General features: G+C 42.4%; 1 protein-coding gene and 1 pseudogene across 5 annotated transcripts; both read right to left on the reverse strand.

The window, feature by feature from the left end:
- The window catches only part of LOC131243543 (metal transporter Nramp7.2-like), a 44,056-nt pseudogene extending 39,657 nt beyond the window's left edge, over positions 1-4,399 (reverse strand).
- A 3,317-nt stretch (positions 4,400-7,716) lies between these two features.
- On the reverse strand, positions 7,717-22,287 carry LOC131243541 (metal transporter Nramp7.2-like). 5 transcript variants are annotated; one of them, XM_058242971.1, is made up of 12 exons: positions 21,982-22,285; positions 20,837-20,877; positions 20,196-20,274; positions 19,043-19,147; positions 18,580-18,689; positions 18,240-18,421; positions 17,498-17,567; positions 16,348-16,521; positions 14,940-15,044; positions 14,714-14,845; positions 10,979-11,074; positions 7,717-7,853 (listed from the first exon to the last, which is right to left on the reverse strand). In XM_058242971.1, exons 1-12 carry the CDS (start codon positions 22,082-22,084, stop codon positions 7,794-7,796), a joined length of 1,257 nt encoding a protein of 418 aa, XP_058098954.1. In that variant the 5' UTR covers positions 22,085-22,285; the 3' UTR covers positions 7,717-7,793. The 5 variants fall into 5 exon arrangements, with proteins under 5 accessions (XP_058098954.1, XP_058098950.1, XP_058098951.1 ...); XM_058242967.1 differs by lacking the exon at positions 7,717-7,853 and adding an exon at positions 10,106-10,625 and having other exon boundaries at positions 21,982-22,284; XM_058242969.1 differs by lacking the exon at positions 7,717-7,853 and adding an exon at positions 10,648-10,912 and having other exon boundaries at positions 21,982-22,287.
- Positions 22,288-25,496: the final 3,209 nt, after the last annotated feature.

The following is a 25,496-nucleotide window of genomic DNA, read 5'->3' on the forward strand; positions in this document are numbered from 1 at the left end:
TCGAAGGTCTAAAGAGGGTGGACCAGATTTTTGCATCAACAGTTTGGCGCCGTCTGTGGGAACGACATCTTAAGTCATTCCAGCTTTACCGTAAATACTACAAACAATCTACAATGGCGAAATGAAAGAAGAAAGCTCTTCCTAAATCATTGCAATAGCCAAGTCGAAGCTCTTCCTGAATCATTTGTTTGCAGCCATTTTAGTTATTCCTGAATCAATAACCCTGAACTTGCTAGGCAGTATAACGGCCAAAACCACCTCGGCCTCAATAGACTCAGCTCGGCCTCAACAGGCTCTGCTCGGCCTTAACACCTCAATTCGGCCTCAACATGCTCAGCTTGGCCTTAACACCTCAGCTCGGCCTCAACAGCTCAGCTCGACCTCAACAGGCTTAACTCGGCCTCAACAGCTTAGCTCGGCCTCAACAGGCTTAACTTGGCCTTAACAACTCAGTTCGGCCTCAACAGCTTAACTCGACCTCAACAGGCTCAGCTCAGCCTTAACAGCTCAACTCAGCCTTAACAGCTTAACTCGGCCTCAACAGAATCAGCTCAGCCTTAACAGCTTAGCTCGGCCTCAACAGGCTCAGCTTGGCCTCAACAGGTCACCTCGGCCTTAACAGCTTAGCTCGGCCTTAACAGCTTAGCTCGGCCTCAACAGGATCAGCTCGGCCTGAACAACTTAGCTCGGCATCAACAGGCTCAGCTTGGCCTCAACAGGTCACCTCGGCCTCAATAGGCTCAGCTCGGCCTCAACAGGTCACCTTGGTCTCAATAGCTCAGCTCGGCCTTAACAGCTCAGCTCGGCCTCAACAGTTCTGCTCTGCCTCAACAGCTAAGCTCAACCTTGGCAGGTTAGCTCGGCCTAAGCAACTCAGGTCAACCTCAAAAGGTCATCCCGGCCACGATAGGCAAGCTCGGTGCTTGATCTCGTACCCAGAGTTGTGCTGCTCGAAGAGGAAACAACTCAATTGAGGACATGATGCGAAAGAAAGAAGGGGAGTGTTCTTCTGTTAGCGCAAAAGAGAGAAAGAAGACGGCCAAGACTAAGGCCAACATACAAACCGACATCCAGAAAGTCACTTCCATCGTTATCCCGGCCTCGATAGGTCAACATACTACTCCCAGGTTTGCCCGACCTCAGAAGGTTAGCTCGACTTCAACAGATCGGCCACAACAGGCTCAGCTAGGGGTGCACATTTAACCGGTAGAACCGTGGAACCGGACTGGAACTAACCAAATGGTCCGGTTTGGTCTGGTTTTAGAGTGCACCGGTTCCGGTTCCGGTTCCAAAAATCAAAGAACCGGTGACATCGGTTCGGTTCTCAGTTTGGGGGTATGTAGAACCGAATCGAACTGTGAACCGATCCGTGAAACCAAACCATGGATCCGATCCGTAGAACCGAACCGTGGAACCAAACTGATGTATTTTTACACACCTTATAATTATTTTCTCTAAAACAATTATTTTTGTAAATGTATTTTTGTATATCTTATACAATATCTAAACCATTCATCAAATGGACCACAACATGGATGGACATGGGCTTGCAATTGAGCTGGATTATAAAAAGCCTAGAACTGTGGAACCGATCCGGAACTGAACCGGTTTTAACGGTTCGGTTCTAGGGTGCCAACGGTCCGGTTCCGGTTCCAAATTTCCTAGAATCGTTAGGAACGGTTCGGTTCTGGTTTCACCCCAGAACCGGACCAAACCGAACCGTGTGCACCCCTAGGCTCAGCTCGGCCTCAACATGCTCAATTCGGCCTCAACAGCTCATCTTGACCTCAACAGGCTCATCTCGACCTCAACAGCTCATCTTGACCTCAACAGGCTCATCTCGACCTCAACAGCTTAGCTCGGCCTCAACAGGCTCAGCTCGGCCTTAACAGCTTAGCTCGGCCTCAACAGCTTAGTTCGGCCTCAACAGGCTCAGCTCGGCCTCAATAGGTTATCTCGGCTTTAACAGGTTAGCTCAGCCTCAATAGCTTAGCTCGGCCTCAACAGGTCGCCTCAGCCTCAATAGCTCAACTCATCCTTAACAGCTCAGCTCAGCTTCAGCAGCCCAGCTCAACCTCAACAGTTCCGCTGCCTCGACAGCTAAAGCTTGTCCTTGGCAGGTTAGCTTGGCCTAGGCAGCTCAGATCAGCCCGACCTTGACAGATCAGCTCGGTGCTCGATCTCGCACATGGAGTTGTGCTGCTCGAAGAGGAAACAACTCGGTTGAGGATATGGACCAAAGGGAAGAAGGGGAGAATTCTTCTGTAAGCCGACCAGGCATGAGCCGACCAGGCATAAGCCAACTGGGCATAAGCCAACTGGGCATAAGCCAACCAGGCATGACCCGACTAGGCATGAGCCAACTGGGCATAAGTCGACCAGGCATAAGTAGACTAGGCATAAGCCAACTAGGCATAAGCCAACTAGGCATAAGCCAACTAGGCATAAGCCGACCTGGCATCAGCCGACCAGGCATAAGTTGACCATGCATAATCCGACTAACTTACTTCTCAAACCTCCACAGGTCAGCCCGAGAAGTAAGGGGGGCTTACTGTTAGGGAAAAAAATGGACAAGTGGATAAGTCAGCTTATGGAATGGACCAACTCTACTGAACCAGTGTGGGCTTAATGAAACCCGAGCTTGATAAGGCTTCTACGTCCAAAAGCATGCTAATCTTCAAGAAGGGTGATGCAAATGCAAGGACACTCAAAGAATGAGACTACGAGCCATAGGTCGGCCATAGATCGGCCAGAGGTCGGCTAGAGGTCAGCCAGAGGTCGGCCATAGGTCGGCCAGAGGTCAAACAGAGGTTGGCCAGATATCAACCTAACCCATAGGTCGGTCAAATATCAACCTAACCCATAGGTCAGCCAGATGTCAGCCATGGGTCGGCCAGAGGTCAGCCAGAGGTCAACCCGACCTAGAACCGAGCTACGGATCCAAAGGATCTTCCTAAAAATTAGAGATCTTACTCAATATATCCAGAAGATAGCGTTAGATCTCGACGATCACGGGATCCTATAATCTCGGAAAGATTTAGGATCGCAACAAATCTCTAAAATATCGGAAAAGAATCCCCGTACGGCGGGATTTTTCCTTTCCTATAAATAGGAGAGACTCCAGGGGTGAAAGGTACGTAAAAACTCTCTCCTAAACCCCCTCAATACTATAAGACCCAGATTCCTAGCTTGACTTTGGCATCGGAGGGTCCCCTGCTCTAGCCAGGTTCTCCTTTGTCTTCTTCCTGTATAGGTACTTGAAGGTCTAAAGAAGATGGACCAGATTTTTGCATCTACAATTTTTATATATATATATATATATATATATATATATATATATTTGTCACTAGCTTGTTTTGAGCTTGATTGAAAAGGTTTGGCAAATAAGCAAGTTCCAGTAGTAAGTTTGACGTTGAGGAGAACAAGGATGAGTCAAGCCAAGCTTGGCCACTCGGCTCGACGTACAATCCTAACAGTAGGTGAGTATAGATTGTAATTACGGCATGATCAGAGCACCCAAAAGAGCAATGGCATCCCTGGTGGCCCCGTGGCCTTTCAATCTGGGTACAAACATCCCCTCCATGATCTGGGCTGGATCGGGCCTGGCCCGGGCCATCACAGCAAAGAAGCAGCCACCCATGACTAACATCAGCACAGCTATTACAATCTCCAGCTTCCTTATCTACACAATCACATGCAGATCAACGTTAAAATGGCCTATGATGGGGTAGGTCTGGACGGAGTAGATTAAAAGTATGAATGAGAGCACGGCCCAGATATCAATCTTATTAAGATAATTACAAAAAATGCCACTGAAATCACTTACAACATATCTCTGCAATGCAAGGAGGAGAAGTGTATTCAATCCGGCCAGAAGTACCCCTCCCCAGATGGGTATTTTGAAGAGTATGTTAAGAGCAAAAGCCGTCCCAATCACTATCAGAAATTAAGAAAACCCATCAGCATGTGGCACGCTTATATGATATCTGGTCCATTCATCAGGTGAGCCCGGCAGTGAATGGTCCCTAGGATAAAAATCGCACTGGCGGGACGGTTAGGATTGTCATATCAGATTGACTTATGTACTATCCATATGAGGGCCCATCTGATCAATGGCCAGGATGTCGATCAAGCTCATTCATTTATTAATCGAGGATGAAAGCTCAGGCCCATGCCCGGCCCATCTTGGATTGGGCTTTGATGTGTCAATGTGGCCCATTTCTAGCCCTACATTTCACCACGTATTTACTGGCTTTGAACATCAAGCAAGAGATTCCATGGGCCACCCACACAGAAGTGGGCCCCACAAGTACCTTCGGGGATGTCGGCGGCAATCATGGCTACTTCTGCTAGGATCCATAAACAGTAGTTGATGGGCTTTGGGTACTGGGCCTTGCAATGCTCTGAAAGATGGTTCCCTACATTCACATGCACAGACCCCACCACATCAACATCCAAAAAGAAATAAATGAACGGTTAGATGTAATCATCTGGACCAAAATCTTTGGCGTCCACACATGTGGGGCCCACCACCCATAGCATATGCCCCACCGTATCTCTGGCTATTTGATAGAAGTTGGATGGTTATTAACTAGTGGGCCCGTGCTTGTTGAAATATCTTGTGGTTTTCAATTCTGACAAGTGGGGCTCACCGTTTTGTCATCCAGAACATGAGGCTATTGGATCCAACCATCTGGACCATGGCCTAGATCTAAAAGATCCAGCCATCAATCTTAGGACCTTTTTTATGGGGTGTACACGAACCGAGCTAGCTCGGTTAGCTCACTCGACTCGGTTCGGAGCTGAGTTTGAGCCGAGTCGAGCTGATCCCCAGCTCGACTTGACTCAGATCGAATCGAACTAGTTCGGTGACTCAGTTACTTTGCCATTGATGTTGCTCACCAACTATTTGATAAAATGACTCAACGAAATGTGGCTGGTGGCTAGGAAGGTTTGGCTGGTAGCAAGGAAGGTATGTACATGAACAAATATCCTTTTTCTCTCTTTCTTTTTTTTTTTTTATAATAAATTTTGGTTTTTAGTGGCTGGTGGCAAGGAAGGTTTGGCTGGTGGTAAGGAAGATTTGGCTGGCTGGTGGCAAGGAAGGTTTGGCTGGTAGCAAGGAAGGTATATACATGAACAAATATCTTTTTTCTCCTCGTTTTTAAAATTTGGTTTTTATGTTATTTAGAAGGTGTTTGAGAAAATACCCATAAAACCATTGCCCTTATTTATAAAATAGTAGGATTTTGAAGTTGCAGTTAGGTGTTTGTGGAAATGTCTCAATGGCAAACTCGGCCCGAGCTACTGACCGAACTGAACCGAGCTGGCCAGTCAGGCCCAAGGACTGGGCCAAGCTGAGGTCAGCCACTGTTCGAGCTGAGGCCAGCTCAACTTGGTTCGACTCGATGTACACCCCTAACTTTTTTCAGCTGATTGATCCTACCCATCAATCTGAGGTCCTCTTTCAGATATTGGAGAATTATGGGTTATTGTCCATCAACGGTGATCAGGCCAGTGATCTCTTTTACGGTTGAATGTGGACTGTTGCTGTATTGTCGTCCTTTGTGATTATGGTCTATCCATCCACAGAAGAATGTGGGTTGCCGAACCACGGGCCCATTTGGACAAACTGAAAAGTAGGCCGAAGATCATATAAGCCAGGTTTCTTGACTCGTCGACTCGGACTCCGAGTCTTAGAATTGGAATTAAGGGTGACTCCAAACCATCATGCTGAAAAGATGATCCTGACCCTTAATCTTTGAAGTTGTATTAAACTATAGGGATCGAATGGTCACGAAACTTAGGAAGTTCTACATGATATAAATTTTAAATCTTAGCAATGGGAAACTTGGACAATCCAGTCCGTTGATCCAGACTATTGGTTAGGTTAAGCGCATACTCTACGGGCTATCATGCAAAGATCACACCAATTTGACAAATATTAACCATTTGATCAATGGTCTTTAATATGGACGGTCAATATTGTCCACATCAATTAGGTCCAATAAAAAATTTGGTCCATCTACTTGTTATGGCCCATCTTCGATTGCCTATCATTCTAACAATTCTATCCATGGTTTGGAAGAAGGATGACTGTAGAAGATAATAAGGCCAAAACAAGGATAGATTGGATCATCAGAAATTTTTGCCTGGTAGCCTCTAAAATAAGTTCTGAACTTAATGGACGGTTCAGATGGATTGATTGGACTGTCTCAGGGTCCCAACGCAACTAGGAGCATTTTTATTTTAATAGTGACATTTTTTATTTTTATTTTACAATCCACTGCATTTTAGGACCCATGGATCACCCAGAAATTTTTATTTTTATTTATTTATTTATTTATTTTTTTACACACCCCCACACACTCATGCCATGGTGGGATTTCACCACCTATGAATACTCGAACCCTTGACCGGGTGTTAAAACTCCTTCGAGCTTACTTCAATTGAGTTGATGCATTTTATCTTATACATGTTATTTTCATGCTTTTCATCTGTTCTTAGATTACCATGGCTTTCTCTCTGTTTTCATTTTAAATTGTCAACAATAATTATTGGCCTTTTTTGGATTATGACATAATGTCTATTGCAAGGAGTCTTCCTGGATTCATGTAAGGCTATGGATACAAGTGTTGCTCTTACCTTCAATCATATTTGAATTGGCTTTTACCACTCATCTCATTTTTGAGTTAACCTTCGTCACTCGCCTCTTATTTGAGCTGGTCATTGTCACTCGTCTCTTTTACCTTAAAGGCTCGACAAGTGTCTTGATATTTATATAACCTTCCATAGATCAAGGGTTTATCCCTTGATGCAAGTACTATGTCGATTATCCCTCTTCTAACGATTGAATAAATATCGTGGACGTAATGCGTTTTCGGCAATAGCTCTGGGGCAACACGTAATTCCATGTTTCATGGGTGATGGTGCACTAATTGTTGTATGTAAATCGTTATATATACGTGTTACATCAATTCTTTTCTTTTGGGGGTTGGTTGTCGCAATTAGTCACTACAACCTGGGTTGCGTGATTTACCTGATCATGTGTTGTGTCTGTCTTGAAATAACTGCATAAATCCATGTTAAACATGGGACACATCGGCGAATCTCTGTAGTATGGGATGTGGGGAGAGTCGGATAACTCTAATCATATGCCACATTGTAGCGATCGCTAAGTATGATAAAATGCATATACTTTGCTAGGTATGCATCTCATATAAATTGCTTGTGCATTGATATCTCTTGTAATTGTGGAGTACGAAACATTTCAGAACATTTCCATTGCTTTTATGAGTTTCTTGAATTACTGTTAATCTTAAAGAATAACTTTCACTATAAGTAAGGCATTAACCCTCTCCCAACTATACAGGAAGATTATATTGAAAGAATAAGAAGACAACTTACGATTTAGTTTTATACTTCCGCTCTGAACTCTGATATTGTAATAAGTTCCCGTTGAGAGGGCATTTGATTATTTATTGAATCTTTTTACTCTGAGGAAATAAATAATACAATCTATTTTATTCTCATGAATGTTACCTTCTTAAATGTATCTGGATGTGATCTAAATGCGGGAAAAAAATGAGGTGCGATTTTTAAAGTATCCAATTCATTTTATTATTAACACCCGATTTCCTCGAGCACGAGTATAAATTCTGGCGGTGAAAATTCGAAATGTTACAGTAGCACCTACATGTCTGTATAATTCCGCATTCTTCACACAATTTTTCCTACAAACATCTATCTTCGGGGCACCAATAAGTCTAATCTTACCCCATTCATGTTGGGAATTATTTATGCTGTCTCCCTACCAAGTGGACACGCATGCCAAATTGCCGATCCAGACCACCCTAATTGTGGGCCCAAGTTGGGAAAGAAGAAATGATACAGTCAGACTGGTATAACTATAATATGTAGACACGTCTATCCATAATTGTTGAGGGTCAAATATTGCATATTAGACCCCAGTTATCACCTGGATCTACAAGCATAATACCGTTTAATGGCTGATTTAATCGTGTTTGTGATGCAGAGTGTACGTACAAGCTTAGACTGAAAAAAGGATGATAAAGCATAGATTTAATGCTTTGAAGTCACCAAGGCAAGCGACGGACTCCAGGGGACCAAGATCGACAGATTTACATGCCAGAGATCCGCGAAAATTGAGAAACTGAAGCTCAAACGGGCCTGAAAGTCAGCCAGGATGCAAGATCACAGGGTTTCCACCATCCGTTCAGCTCGAAACTTCATATATGGCTTGAGGACCACAAGTTCACCGTACACATCAAAATTCAGCCGTTGGATCCTTATGGAAGTGTTCCAACGGACAGATCAGCCCTTAAATCCTTAAGTGGGGCCCACCTGATCTTTAGATATGCTTCAATTTTGGTTTCAACCCATTAAATTATAAGAGAAACAAGATGGATGGTGTGGATTTCTCATATACATCACCATGAGACCCACCTATACATTGCACGTGCATAGCGTATATGCTCCAGCCGCGCACTGCAACTCAAGAAATCAGTCAGAAGGTGCTGACCGATACTTCTTTAAAAACAATTCAAAATCAGTCAGCGTCTTCCACGCTGATCGTCGGTTGATCCTTGTGGGCCCCACTCATCATCCGTTTAGATGATCTGAACCGTTAAATTGTCTCAGGAGATGGCCAAGACCAACGCCTAGGTTTCCTTTTGCCACCATGCAAGCTTCTTCACGATCCCAGCCGTTAAACGCAGGATGGATGACGGAGTAGAAGATCTTGTGTGTCCCACCGATTTCACTCCAAAAATCACCATTTCCGAACGATTTTTCGAGGTGAACACAATGGTCGGACTATATTTCCTGTATGGCACGATCCTGGGCCCCACCATCTCACCAGCGAGAACAGAGCTGCGTAAGCTCTGTTCTGTGGCTGGATCTACCGATCCAAGTGGGCCGCCACGGCTGGCCGATGAAAAGATCCAATCCGTCCATCATGAATGCAACCCAAAAACGTCCCAGGGGATGTTATTACTTTGAGAAGAAAGCAAGGAAAATGGGTTTTTCATGGACCATTTTCTTGACTGCGTAACAGAGCTTACGCAAGGAGTGCGTAAATCTTCCGCACCGACTTCAGAAGCTGTGCATAAACAGCACCGATTGCATGCTTCTACAGGCAGCCACCGACCTCCATATGCTATAAAAAGAAAGGATGTGAGAGACAGTCAGAGGAGATTGGAAGCCGTGAAGGTTGGCAGCGGTGGAGGCATAGCTGGAACGTGAGAGAGACAAAAGAAAAAGGAGATAGAAGTTTATTTTTTTCTCTTTCTTTTTCTTTTTATTTGTTTTGTTTAAAGGGTCCAGCTCATTCATGTGTGGCTAAACCTCTTAGCTAGGGCTAAGAGGTGAAGCTCGTAGTCTGATGGGAGAGACTTTGCTTGTGCCTCTTGTGTAGACTGATTGATGTTGATTTTAGTTCAAATTAAAAGGAATACTTTCAATTTTTTTTTATGGTTTGTTGTGACTGCAATTACAATAGATCTGCGATGGCTTTGAGTATTTCTTCCTCTTTTTGATGTTTATGACGTCAGGAAGCCCTGTTGTTCACCATAGTCTCATGGGCATGGTTGGATGACGGTACCCTTCCCAACCTTCATGCATTATTGATTGATTGGTAATTAGTTTAATTCTGTTGTTTGCTTTGTCTCCTGGGCATGGGTTGATGATGGAATCCATTCTAATTCATATACCTTTCATCTCATGAAAACTAGATCAAGTAAGTTCAGTTTAATTTCCATAATTCTTGACCCAGGCATAAGATCTCCCTGATCTCTACAAGTGGATCCTCTGAATCCCTAGTTTCTTATCTTTAATTTCTCTTAAGTTTTAGATTAATCTCTCACCATTATTCATCACTTTATATTGGATTTAGATTTCATCTTAGGCTAGTTCTATTTCTACCTAGTTTCAGGTAACGTACAAGTATCAGTCCCTTGGGATTCGATCTCGGTCTCACCGAGTTTATTACTACATCACAACCCTATACTTGGGGAGTGAACAATAATACATGTGGCAAGGTGATTTATCCTTCATAATCGTCCATTCTACTTTATCCTACAGTGAATGGAAAATGGTTCAAAATACATATAGATCAGATGATCCTACCCGTTCAATCAGTGCCCTTCAGAAGCAACACTAGAAGAAAATATTAGCTATTGAAATAAAGATAGGTGATGACTGGTATTATTTTGATAAAAACACCTAAGCCTGTCCAATAAAAGAGATCTAAATCACTACCCTTGAATCGTTATTTTTGGATGGTCCACCTCTCTTACAATATGAGCTTCAAGCTCTTGAACCTTTGGGCCATTGACATGGGCTCCCTTCTCCAACTGGGCTTGATTGGGGCTAACCATGTCCATTTCCAAAGGAGTAGACAATGCTACATTGGTCTCTTTTCGGAACATTAAGTAGACCAACATGCCTACATAAAGCACCATGCATGGAAAAACGACGATGACGACGAGAATTGAACCGGCCTTCCACAAGTGATTGTGCACGAACCAGCCCACGAACATCGTATTTAGGAAATACATGTTCACTCCAATCATAGAAAAGCCCAAGGCCCATGAAATTGTCATCACCTATGGTAGGAGGAAATAGATGAATTAGATAGCAGAAGTTTGCTATGACCTCACATGCACACACACGTGTGCCAACATGAAACATGTGTGAGAGATCTGATTATATCTTCTTTCTTAAAAATCAGGCCCATGTAGAGAATAAATGGGCACTCTAAACAAAATTTTCTAGCCATCCATATGTTTTGTCTACTTGGGTCCACTGAAGTAGTTCTAAACTGTGTGGCCCACCTGAGGAAAGACCAGATCTCATACATGCCTGCCGTATTGGCTTGTGTGTCCACATGTATCTGGGCAAAGCAATAGTAAGATAAGCATGCATTGTAATGGATGAGTGAGAAGGGTGATGATCTCACTGGCAATGAGTTCTGATGGTGGCCCATTTTGATCTTGCTGCTTGTGAACTTGAGAAGAGGAATCAAGGCAAATGGGAGTTCGAATGATAAGATCATCTGCACCCACAAGCCCATGGATGAATATATGTATTCACGGTATATGCGTATGCATGCATGTATGGTATTTGAAGCTCTTATGGGCTTTTGGATCAGAAGTTACTTTACATAAGCTACTCATGCTTCAAGTCACTTATCTTGGTTTTTACCTATTCAGTATATAAGTTTGTTTGATAAACAAGATACTAATTGGCGAAAAAGTAAAAAAGTATATTTGGTTTACGACATCACATAATGGGCCCAACCTTTAAATGGACCTATCATCATATTGGGCCCACCTTGACCCTGTTTTCAGTGTGAACTATCTGATGTGTGGGGCCTACCTTCAATGTGGATCATTTATCTTGCGAGGTCCACCTTTGATGTAGCCTATTCATCATGTGGGGCCCAACTTTGATGTGGGTTGTTCGTCAGGCGAGCCCACCTTTAATGTGGACCGTCCATCATATAGGGCCCAACTTCAAAGTAGGTCGTTCGTCATGCGGCTCACCTTGGATGTGGGTCATTTATTATTAGGGATCCACCTTCGATGTGAACTATTCTCATGTGAGGCCACCTTGATATGAATCGTCTATCATGTGGGGCCCACCATTAATATCCACTGCCTATCATGTGGAGCCCACTTCGATGTGGACCATCCATCCAGTGGGGCTCACCTTGGATGTGAGCCATTCGTCATCAACACCTTTGATGTGGACTATGCATTACGTAGGGGCCACTTTGATGCGGGTCATCCATCATGTGGGGCCCACCATTAAAATAGATTGTCCAACGTGGGGCTTACTTTGGATGTGGGCCATTCATCATTAGGGGACTATTTTTGATGTGGACAATCCATTATGTGGGCTCACCTTGACATGGGTCATCTTAATGTGGGACCCACCTTTGATGTGGACCATCCATCGTGTGGGCCCCACCTCTGACCTCTTATGTGGACCACCCATCATGTGGGGCCCTCCTTTTTTAGAAGATAAGTTACTTTTATAATGGGGCTTACCAAAGTGTGTGTGTGTGTGTGTTGGGGGAAGTTAAGAGTTAAAAAGCAAGGAAAAAAAAAAAACTTAACTAACTTTCATCACATAAGTTACTTTTATAATTGAGCTTATTAAACTAAAGTTTTTTTTAAATGTCAAGGCAGGGGATTTATGGGGATAAGTAATTTTTATCACACAAGTTACTTTTATAATGGGGCTTACCAAAGTGTGTATGTGTGTGTCTATAAATAAGTAATTTTCATCACACAAGTTACTTTATAATGGAGCTTATCAAACTGACTTAAGTTTTATTATTATTCTTATTTTTATTTTTTTTAATAACTTGTTAACTTACTATAAGTTAAAAGTTGAAAAGCAAGTAAACGAACTTAGGGAAATTAGTAATTTTCATCACATAAGTTACTTTTATAATGGAGCTTACTAAAGTAAGTGTGTGTGTGTGTGTGTGTGTGTGTGTGTGTGTGTGTGTGTTTTGGGGGGAAGTAAAAAGTTGAAAAGTAAGGAAAAAAAAAACTTATATGAAAAACTAATAGAAAAATGCAACTTTTATCACATAAGTTACTTTTATAATGGAGCTAACCTAAATTAAAAGGGGTGGGGGAGAGTTAAAAGTTGAAAAGTAATCAAATCTTTTTATATATAAATAAGTAACTTTCATCACATAAGTTACTTTTACAATGGAGCTTATCATACTATATTCGGTTTTTTCTTTTTTTAAAGTAACTTGTTAACTTACTATAAGTTAAAAGTTGAAAAGCAAGTAAACAATTTTATGGGGATAAGTAATTTTCATCACATAAGTTACCTTTATAAAGGGGCTTACCAAAGTGTGTGTGTGTGTGTGTGCGCGCGCGCACGCCCCTGCACATGTTGGGGGAAAGTGAAAAGTTGAAAAACAAGAAAAAAAAATAAATTTATAGAGATAAGTAACTTACATCACATAAGTTAGTTTTATAATGGAACTTATCAAACTAACTTTAAGTTTAAAAAAAGTAAGGGGGAGTTAAAATTTGAAAAGCAAATAAATAAATAAATAAATAAATATATATATATATATATATATATATATATATATATATATATATATATATATATATATATATATATAACTTTCATCACATAAGTTATTTTTATAATGGAACTCATCAAACTAGCTTTAGTTTAAAATAAATAACTTGTTAACTTACTATAAGTTAAAAAGTTACTTATTAATTAGTGGTATCCAAGCAGGCCCTAGAGATCCAGACAATTTATGTGATGGGCCCTATGTGCATCCATGATGACCCAATTTTTTTAAGATTGGGAGATCCTAATCCTTTGATCTTTTGCCATTCTTTGACCTTCAATGTCAACCACTTGGTTATAGCCCAAGCATTGAAGGATTGCAATGCTTTTCTTTCTTTCTTTCTTTCTTTCTTTTTTTCTAGCAATCTAATTATAGTACAAGGATTGGCCAGTTAGGATCCTTCAGCATGGAATATTTTTAAGGCATCCTATAAAAAAAATTTCCCTCTTTGGTCCAACCCGATCGGATTAGCTATTGGATCTTAAAATCATGGTTATGTTGATGGGTTCTACTATTGGCGAGCATTTAACATGAATAACATGTGGTCCGAAAGCTATCGATGGACTCTGCATCTTAGCAAATGCCAAAGGCAATTGTCGTTCGAAACGGTTTTCTAAAATAAGATCATTTTAAGAGTTAAATAAGAGTTTTAAGTTAAAATGTATTATTTTTAGTAACTATTTGCGCTATTTTAAATTGTTTTAATGTTTAAAGGGTCTTTTTATAGTTTAAAGTCGTTAGTTTGAGTCTTATACTAGAGTCTGGCAGAATTAGATATCTTTACTAAAATTTACTAGTATTATTTTGGTGAAGTTACATATTTAGGTTTATGGCTGATATAAACCATCTAATTGCTCTGTAAAGAAAGTTTAATAATTTTTCTCAATAATGTTATCTTTTTTCCTCAATAATATTATCTTTTTATAGGTTTTTTTTAACCATGTGGATCCAGGGTTCCTTGTAGAATTGAGGCTTGTCATAGAGAAGGAAGATGGTGATTATATGATTTTAGTTAAAGATCACATGATTCTCTTTGTATGAATAGTTTAAAATTTAAAAACTCAACTTGACATAGAATGTTTGTTGAGTAAACTCAAATCAATTCAATTGGATGGGTTTTTCTCGAGGAATCTGAATTCTTTGCTTGCCAGAAGTAGAAAAGTCCTATTTTCCTGCATCCTAATTGCTCCACATCATCACTGGCGTTATTAGCATTGTTGCATTAAATGCAGTGTGTGATGATGTGGCCCAATCATATTACAAGCAGAGGATCCAAATTCTTTTTCGAGCTCTTTCTAAACTTGTTGACGATGCTAAATATTTAAAATATAATATTGTTGAGTCTTGGAAAACCATCTCTAAGTTTCATTTTGTCAAATAAAGTCTAATTCATGGCTAGATGGTTTTTTCTCGAGTATTAATAAAATCTCATTAAAGCAAATTGAATTTCTCTCTAGTCTTGATATAATTTGATTGAGTTGAGTCAACTCAACATAGGCATGTCAAATTTAGAAACTACTACTGATATGTAAACATGTTTATATATGTGTTTATGCCACCAATCGAAAGTATAAGTACCGAAGCGATAATAATGAGCCGGCCAGCTCCAGATGGACCACTAATGAGAGTGGCTACTAAGCTTGGGATAATAGCTATACACCGTGTTATTAGATTTCTCAACCATGACTTCATTTTTAGATCCAAAAAACCCTGCAAAGCAAAACAAACAATATATATCCTTAAACCAATCTTCTAAAATTTCTTACTTGTTGATGAAAATGATTCTCTATGTGTCCAAGTATACCTGCATGATAAATTGGCCCGCATAGGTCCCTGTAACTGTAGAACTTTGGCCCGATGCTAGTAATGAGACCGCATAGACTTTCGAACTCCAATTTCCTAAGATTTTCTAGGGAAAAAAAATCTATTGTGAGATGGGCAAGCGTGAAAACTTGAAACTATAAGAATGCGATTGGCTACTCAATTCAATCGAATTTTTATATAGTAGAGACATGGATTAAAAAAGAAGAAGAGAGATTACTGTTTTCTTCTTAAGAATAGTCCTTAACTCTATAAAGGAAGAAATCTCAAAAAGTGATCAATAAAAATGTCATTATCAAAGAACACTGTTGATTACCATATATTTAATGTTCTTATATAAGTGAAAGAAATCCTAGGTTCCTACTTTGACTTAAAATAGAAGGTTTTTATAAAATAGTAAAAATAACTAAAAATAGCTTTTTTTAATATATATATAAAAAAGACTTCTAATCCTACTAAAACTCATAAACAACTTTTAGATGACCAAAATAAAAACTCTAGATAATAATTAAACTCTTAAAACCTTAAAAATAGTAAAAACATAAATTACTAAAAATAATAAGTTGGAAATAAAATTCTTAATTTAATTATTAAAATTTTTGAAATTCGCAAAGTCATTAGAAGCCGATGAACCTTGGGTAATTGGTAAGTAGAGGTGGGTAGGATCCGACCTGAAGCAAAAGCCAGTGTCGGGTCAGATCGAGTAGATCCACTCGGATCCGACACCTAACCAAGTCGAGTTCATTGTAGCAACTCGATTCGGTCTGATCCGGATTGGAATCGGATAGTATAAAGTCAGATTTTACTTTTTTTTTTCTTTAAAAAAAAAAAAATCTTTATCCTTCTTCTACCCAAACCAGCGCCGTCAGATAAACCTATGCGGCAACGCAGCCCGACCTAACTTCCTCTCATTCCCTCCTCCTTTCTCTCCCGATTTCCACCCTCTCATTCTTTCTTTCTTCTTTTCTCTCCCTCTTTCTCTCCCAATTTTTCTCATGTTTCCTTCCTAGCACCAGAGTCTCAGCTTGGCTTGACTCATCCCAGTTTGAATCGACCGGACAGACTCAACTCGATCCGACTCGATTTCTCTAACCGAGTCAGACTTGGTTCGGGTCAAGCCAGAAAGGAATCGATTTGGATCGAGTTAGTCCTGCTGGCCTCGGTTCCAAATTGGATCGAGTTCAGGTAAGGTACTTGCAAAAACCAAATTAAGTCTAGTTGGACCTAATCCGGTCCGACTCGACTCAATGCCCACCTCTATTGGTAAGGCATAAAATTTGATGGTTTTCCAATAATATATTACAACACTGAAATGAAATGGATAAGTAGTTATGAGGTTCTGACCGTCTAAAGTTATAATCATTAGGTATTAATAATAAAATGTTAGATACCTTGAGCAAGAAAGCCGCAGAATTAAGAGTGATATTTTCGCAGCGCTCTTTGTTCGAAGATGAGAGACTAACGTCGGAGCAGATGCTGCCGCTAACAGAAATTACAGCCACATTGATGAGAAATGCTATGAATATTGCGATCCCGCTTTCGATCAAAAAATATCTAGATGCAGTCTGAGTAAACAAGTAAAGTATTAGCAACACCCTTATCCATAGCTCAAGTGGTAGACTGCGTGAAAGATACCTCGTTTCAACACCGAGGTCTTAGTATCGATTCCCTACTGGGGTTGGCTAACAGTGAAGGGTGAGTCGGGGAGTGACTCGTCCGAGTGGATTCGGGCAAAGTGCCAATCCATGGTCCTATCTGATGGCCCTGAATTAAATCTAGAACTTTTTGGGAAGCTGATTGCTCTGTGGGCCCACTATGATTTATGAATTTCATCAACTCCATTTAGAGCTTTAGCCCAAAAATGAAGCACATCCAAAATTCGAGTGGACCACACCACAGGAAATAGTTTGAATTCAATGTTTACCATTGAAAATTTTCTTGGGGCCGCAGAAGTTTTGGATCAGCCTTCATCCATGTCTGTGTGATCTTATGAACAGATTAGATGACAAATAAACATCACCGTGGACCCTAGGAAGGTTTCAACGGTGGAAATCATTATTCCTACTCTTTCCTTTGGTGTGGTCCACTTGAGCTTTGAATATTCTTCAATTTTGGGCTCGACTCCTAAAATGGTCTGGAAAACGGATGGACGGCATGGATAAATCACATACATTCACAGTGGCCCAACAGAGTTTATAACTCAGTCCGCAATCCGATTTCCATCTTGTGAACCGAATGGCTACTGTACCTCAAATCCAAACCGCACAAAATGTGGGAGGCAATTTTGATCAGTCAGGTCCCCAAGATCAGATTGATTAGGAAATTCGAACGCCTGATCAATGAACTTTTGATTGTTGAATTTAGACCGTTTAGTAATTATTTAACTGTCTATTATATGTCCACTAATTGGACAATTTGATCATATTTCGAGGGTAATTTTTGGGTTGTAGTTCATCTATTGCATGTCCAACCATTTGAACGGTTCGGATTTGAGTTAAGTATGGTAAAATTCTCAGAATCTTAACCGTTAAGTTCACTCACATTGATTCCATGGAAGGAGCGTGGGAATTTTCTTGACAGAACCAATGCTGAGTGAAGGAAGAGGTTGTGCCTGCACCGTTAATCACAGGATCAGCAATCAAATCATGTTGCTATTAGTGGTACATTTTTCAATGGATAGGATGTACTCTACAATATGGTGTATGATGAATGGTTAAGATAAAGTTATAATCAGATGGTGGGCCCCATCCGAATTGCAGATAGTACACCTTTTAGGCTATTGCTTCTTACTGGTTGCAATGTGGCTCTAGTATGCAAGATCCAAGCCGCTGATCAGAGGCCCAGTTGCATCAATGCCTTAATCCCGAAGATCTGGCTGGTTTCAATCATCACTTGGGCCACACGAGTACAAAATAAATGCATTTGTTAGGAGAATCTGACCACTGATTTCTCTAACAAGGCATCAAACGGCGAGGATCCTGCTAATAGCTACACACATGTAGCACGCTACCACGTGCGAGATGCGCCCACTTACTAGTTACTACAAGAACAAGGGTGCAATGAATAGCCATACACCGGATAACGGTGTATAAAAGAACAATCCCCATTGAATCATGACCCAACAACAATTGAATAGCAGGGTCCAACATGGTGGGCCCAAGAAGGAGAGCATGAGTTCCACCGTCTGATCATATACAAATCAACGGACACGATCGGGCTATACACCCTAATCCAGTATATAGTACTAAAAATTGTAGAGTGGGTGAGTTTGGACTGTAATTACGGCATGATCAGAGCACCCAAAAGAGCAATGGCATCCCTGGTGGCCTCGTGGCCTTTCAATCTAGGTACAAACATCCCCTCCATGATCTGGGCTGGATCGGGCCTAGCCCGGGCCATCTCAGCAAAGAAGCAGCCACCCATGACTGACATCAGCACAGCTATCACAATCTCCAGCTTCCTTATCTACACAATCACATGCAGATCAACGTTAAAAGGGCCCATGATGGGGTAGGTCTGGACGGAGTCGATTAAAAATATGAATGGGCCCGACCCAGATATTTAAAATCCAGGCCCAGAGCTGATTAAGATAATTACAAAAAAATGCCACTGAGACCACTTACCCCATATCTCTGCAATGCAAGGAGGAGAAGTGTATTCAATCCGGCCAGAAGTACCCCTCCCCAGATGGGTATTTTGAAGAGTATGTTAAGAGCAAAAGCCGTCCCAATCACTACCAGAAATTAAGAAAACCCATCAGCACGTGGCACGCTTATATGATATCTGGGCCATTCATCAGGTGGGCCCGGCAGTGAATGGTCCCTAGGATAAAAATCGCACTGACGGGACGGTTAGGATTGTCATATCAGTTTGACTTATGGACTATCCATATGAAGGCCCATCTGATCAATGGCCAGGATGTCGATCAAGCTCATTCATTTATTAATAGGCCCATCTTGGATTGGGCTTTGATGTGTCAATGTGGCCCATTTCCAGCCCTACATGTCACCACGTTTTTACTGGCTTTGAACATCAAGCAAGAGATTCCATGTGGGCCACCCACACAGAAGTGGGCCCCACAACTACCTTCGGGGATGTCGGCGGCAATCACGGCTACTTCTGCTAGGATCCATAAACAGTAGTTGATGGGCTTTGGGTATTCGGCCTTGCAATGCTCCGAAAGATGCTTCCCTACATTCACATGCACAGACCTCACCACATCAGCATCCAAAAAGAAATATATGAACGGTTAGATGCAATCATCTGGACCAAAATCTTTGGCGTCCACACATGTGGGGCCCACCACCCATAGCATATGCCCCACTGTATCTCTGGCTATTTGATAGAAGTTGGATGGTTGTTAACTAGTAGGCCCATGCTTGTTTAAATCTTAGCAAAGATTACAACAATTTGACAAATATTAACCATTGATCAAATGGTCTTTAACATGGACGGTCAATATTGTTTACAGAAATTAAGTCCAATAAAAAATTTTGGTCCATCTACTTGTTATGGCCCATCTTCGATTGCCTATCATTCTAACAATTCCATCCATGGTTTGGAAAAAGGATGATTGTAGAAGAAAATAGGGCCAAAACAAGGATGGATTGGATCATTAGAAATTTTTGCCTGGTAGCCTCTAAAATAAGTTCTGAACTTAATGGACGGTTCAGATCGATCGATTGGACTGTCTCAGAGCCCCAACGCAACTAGGAGCAGTGTAACTTGTAGCGCTGGACCCACCTCCATCCCACGCTGTCCACGAATCTTTTTAATGACATGCAGATGCCCAATCATTAGTTGGGACCGTTCATTCAATAGTGACATAGGGAGCAATCCATTTTGGAAGAATCAAGCCGATCAGGTGATCTGAACCGTACAAAGGAGGCCAGTTTTTTACAACCGTCTGCATTTTCAGAGCCATAGATCACGTGGTTATAATCATCAAACAAAAGTATTACTTGGGAATCATAATCAATACGAAATTGGAACTATCGGATAGATGGTTCAAAATGATGATTGGACTTATTTTGCCTATCCACTCAATCTTGACCCTCCATTTTCCATCCTATTGATTGGATGCCTAGGATCATTCGATTTACGTTATTTTTGCAACATGGATTGTTCTTAGCTGTATGAAAGAATAAACGGTTCAATTAGACGATTGGTGGGCCATGTAATAAAAAACCGTCCAACTGTCTGGAATGGACGGACGTGATAAAGCCATTGAAGGACCAACCTGTTGCTACCCCTAAATTGGCAGCGCGCGATTGAATCATCAGAGAGAAGCTCGAACCCAGCAGCACTATCCACAGCAGCTGTACCCAGAGGGACCCACATGTTAGGACGTAGATAGGAGTTTTTATTCTAAAATACAGGATGACGTCATATTTCAATGATCCAAACCGTTCATCTGATGGGCCTGACCTTTCATGAGAAATATAGAAAAACTGAAACAGTTTATCATGATTTGACATTTTTCCTTCGAACGTGGACTTCCTTATCCTTTGAATAATCAAAGGGTTGAAATATTTCAATTTTAATCTTATTTCAGGAATCTATCATCCACGGTTTGGCCCATCATATAAACGGTTTGGATCTTTGAAAAGCACCCCGAATCCATCTGGTAAGGCCCGTTGGGATGTATTCTAGGATTCTAGCAAACCTCGGGCGAGTATAGATGAGGTATGCTGGGTGTTCTCACGCGAGTATGCTTTCACTTCAGCACTCGCGTGGTACAGGATCCAACCGTCCACCAAGTCTATTAAATTGGTCTACAAAGTGGGACCCACTTGATGAACGAGTCGGATCTTACACGTATCCCAAGTTGCTAACTGAGAGAGAGAGAGAGAGAGAGAGAGAGAGAGAGAGAGAGTCGACCTCGTATTTGTGTGCAGCTCCAGCTTGTAAATCGGTCTCCACTTCATTTCCACTCAGCCAAAAGGACTGAGAGTGAGTATGATTCATCCAAGACCAAAACGAAAAGCAAAGCTCTTATACAAGCTTGTAGAGCCCTGCGCATCCACACGTGGGTACACGTGCCAATATGAAAAATACGTGTGCTTGATCAGTTCTTTCCATCAGATGGGCTACACAGTTTAGATCTTCTGTTTCACACCTCAGGTAGACCACAACATGATGGACGGCCAGGAAAATCTTTTGACCGTCAGTTTACTATATACATTGTGGCCCACCTGAGGAGTGATGGGAAGATGGAAAGATCGGATCTTTCATACGCGCTCCATATTGGCACGTGTCCCTGAGTGATGGGCAGGCGCTCCACACACGTGTGGAATTAGTAAATCTCGTTTCTCTTCTATTCTTCAAGGGCTACACGCCTGTGATAGTTCACTGCGGTGGCTCAGGACCGTACATTTAGCATTTTTTGCATGGCAGTCCAGAATCCATCCATCGTAGGCCTCACTAGATGGACGGACCCGATTTATTTGTGCACGCATCTTCCATCATTCAGATACGGTGGACGGAATCATCACCGTCCAAAATCAGGGCACGCATCTGATCCAGTGCACATCTCAGAATATCACCGTCGAAAGACGGTGTCCATTGATTCCTGTAGGTTAAGCGATCTGTGGGGCCCACAGTGATGTGTGTATGATATCCATTCCGTACGTCCATCATGTGTGGTCCTTAATTTTCTCCTTTGATGATAATCAGGGCAATGAGAAACTCAAGTGGGCCACCCAACAGCCAACATTTGGGATTTGATCACCCACCATTAAAAACCTTCAGATTGTGTGTAGAGCCAACCATGTTTTCTAAATGCCATCCAATCCATTCAGGTGAGCCCCACCAAGATGAATGGACACTTCAAAACTAAGGAGAAGATATATAATTAATGTGGGCCCCACATATCGCCTTGTATGTGAAGGTTAACCTACAAACCTCAGTATTCACTGAACAAATCAAGCATTGCATGCGTGATGCATGCCATATCCAACGGCTAAAAGAGGCATTTAAAAAAATAAAAAATAAAAAAATAAAAAGGACGAGAGATGAGATTGTACAGTTTCCTGGGTCAAGATAAGCCACCGAAACTAGAAAACCGGGCCCCACAAAACCCATGATCTTCTTCCATCCTGAAGTTTCTTCTATCTGAAGAAGGCTCATTTCTCTGTGTCCTCACCAATGTAGCAATGCTAATTCAATGATATTTCTCCCCTCCTAGCTATTGAAGTTATATAGAAAATGGTCAGCCGTCCCATCTGGGGACCACCTAACGAGATTCAAAATCAACCATTAATCATGGTTGGTGAAGACAGGTCACACCACCTAGTTAGCGAAACTAAGTAGCTATTACATATAAATGCAGTTTATATAGGATTTTTTATTTGTGTAGCTATTACTTAAGATTTCGCGTTATGTCTAGCAACTAACAGGGTGTGAAGCATTGAGCGCGGATTGCGGATTGTGGGGTTGTCTGGGCTCATTGTGGGGCTTAGGCTTATTTATTTTGACTTAATTACTTGTATTTTTTAAAATATAGTATTATGGAAATATCGAGTTAAACATCTTCTCAATCCGATCAAGCAGAGGAATATTTAAGATGACGAACACTGCCAAAAAAAGTGACGTCCGAGCCGAACCCTGGGTCGGGTATGGTAAACTTCAACCAATTAGCAGCGACCTAAACCGAAATCCTATCCTCGTCCTCATCTTCATTCAAAGAGGGATGTCCGAGCTAAGACTCGTCCTCGAATGTCCGAGCCGAGGGTTCGTCCTCGTCTTCATATACCTTCAAAGAAGAGATTCTCGAGCCGAAGCCGGGGCGAAATGTGAGTACATTGTGCGCTAAACTTGGAAACTACCATAAGTGGACGTGACCGATTACTTCGCTCACGGATACGCATTATGCGCGAAATATGCTACACGATCGGTGGATTGCGTGTAATATCTCCATGCTTTGAAAATCTCACTAATTGAGTGAATCGTGCCGAGATTGACGAATCCAGACCGTCCAACAGTCAGGTATAAATACTATGAAACTTCATTGCTACAGGTACGCAATATCTCGCACCCTTCCTCTACCTCTCAACTTAAACTCAGATTCCCTTGACCTAACTTAGGCATCGGAGGGTCCCTCGACTTAGCCAGGGTCTCCTTTGCTCACCCTTTGTGCAGGGTCAGGGTTCGTCGAAGGTTCGCCACACGAAGCAGAGGGTAATCCAGATTTCAACCTCAACATTTTTGGTGCCGTCTGTGGGAACTTGATAAAAAAGGTCAAGTTCATATTCTCAAGCATAATGGCTAGAGGAAAGAAGAAAGTAGTAGCTGTGGAACCAGAGCCAAATGAACAAACTCGCTCCTCCTCACTACTTCATGCCGAATCAGCCCCGGGGCCTTCCCAGCATTCTCGCAATCGGGCGAGTAAGTACCGAGCCATGCAGAACGAGCCCTGCGCGACAAAGTAAACCGGATGAATCAGCAACGGGAGCCTCAGCCGCGCCTGACTCAAGAAAATCTTGTTCCCGAGCCAATCGGTCTTGTCATGGAAGCGCACTCCGCCCCGAGAAGCATGAGGCCTGAGGCACCTCAACACCCCCAGATGACGATTTCGGGTCAGAATCCTCCTCTGACCCAAATCCGAGTCTCGGCTTGGAACACAGCCACTAGAGCTCCGACCAATGTTTCAATCACTTCAACCCTACCACCGACGGATCTCCGTCATCGGCAAGAACGGAGGAGGGGAAGGAGGACCCCAGAAATAGAAAACACCCAAGAAATTGTAGTAGAGAACAAGGACCCTTGGGAGAAACGGTTTGCAGAACTCAACGACAAATTCTTAGCTCTGGAAAAGAAACAACAGTCGATGTCAGTTCCCGCCGATGTTCAAGCGATGATGGAAGAGACCGAGCCTCCCTTTACCTCGAAAATCATGAATGCGATGATGCCTCAGAGGTTCCGGATACCTCCCGTCATTCAATACTCTGGGTCCAGAGACCCATCTGAGCACGTGGAAGCCTATCGCTCATGGATGCAGATCCAGATTGCGACGGATGTCATGATGTGCCGAGGGTTCTCGATCACGCTCATGGGCTCCGCTCGGAGTTGGTATCGCCAGCTCAAGCCAAATTCCTTTAGTTCCTTCGTAGAGCTAGGTCGACTATTCCTTTCCCAATTCATAAGTGGTAAGAGAAGTCAGAAGCCTAACACTCACCTATTTGCTATTAAACAAGAGCCGAAGGAGTCGTTGAAAGATTACACTGCTCACTTCAATGAGGAAGCACTGTTAATAGAAGATTACGACGACAAGATGACACATGCAGTCGTGTTCAGCGGCCTAAAGGAAGGGAAATTCACCTTCTCCATTGGAAAGAACTCAATAAAGAAGTTAGCAAAACTCGTTGCCAGAGCTCAGAAATACACTAACGCCGAAGAATTCTCCAATGCCCGCAAAAATGTCCAAGTGGCAGAGCTGAATAGTAAAGGGAAGAGGCCTAGGAATGAGGAATCTTAGCCGTCTAACAAAGGGCCTGGTGACCACGCCCCACGCGATCGTCGCCCGAACAGAAGGCCGGAGGGAAAGTTCTGCTCCTACACCCCTCTTAACACATCCATCGAGCAGATTCTATTGGACGTCCGAGGGAAAAAGCTGTTGAATTGGCCCATTTGTATGAGGGTCGACCCGGATCATCGAGACAAGCGTAAGTACTGCTGCTTTTCACCGAGATCATGGCCGACTGTGTAGATCTCGAAGATGAGATCGAGGCCCTTATTCGGAAGGGACATTTACGCCGATACACAAAGGAAGGAAAAATCGCTCGGAAAGAAAAGTGAGAGCAGGAGCAGCCAAATAATACTACCAAAGAGCCCGTCGAAATCCGTACCATCTTCAGGGGCTCGTCCGGTGGAGGGGACTCGAACAGGGCGCGGAAAGTCCACTCTTAGAAATCTAACCCAGAGCATTACGTTCGCTTGACCGAGCAGCCCGGCAAGGAACTCCGGGTCAACCCATGCACTCTGACCTTCACGGAAGAGGATGCACGTGGAATCCAGCATCCGCATGACGATGCCCTAGTGGTTATTATAACTATATCGAACCGCAAGGTATATAGCATCCTGGTCCACACCGGGAGCTCGGCCGACGTGATCTATTCTGAAGCCTTTGAAAGAAAGGGGATACTAAGGTTCCACCTCAGATCTATAAAGACTCCCTTGCACGGCTTTGTCGGAGAAAAAGTAATCTCCAAAAGAGCCATTTCCCTCCCTGTGACTACGGGAGAAGGGCAACACCAAGTTACCCTTATGGTGGACTTCTTAGTTGTCAACGTATCATTGGTACGTAACGTCATTTTGGTCCGACCTTCCCTCAATGCAATGAGAGCAGTTGTCTCCACCTATCATCTGATGATGAAATTTCTTGTCGAGGGTGGGATAGGATATTTCCGAGGCGATCAACGCGAGGCTCAGAGATGTTATGTTATAGCAGTCAAGAAGAGGTCGATCAAGCAAACACTTACCATCAACATGCTGGACCCCAAAGGGGCTGCGGAAGAATCGTCCGTAGAAGATCTGGAGAAAG

This window comes from Magnolia sinica, chromosome 4 (genome assembly GCF_029962835.1).
Source record: "Magnolia sinica isolate HGM2019 chromosome 4, MsV1, whole genome shotgun sequence".
NCBI classification, from domain to species: domain Eukaryota; kingdom Viridiplantae; phylum Streptophyta; class Magnoliopsida; order Magnoliales; family Magnoliaceae; genus Magnolia; species Magnolia sinica.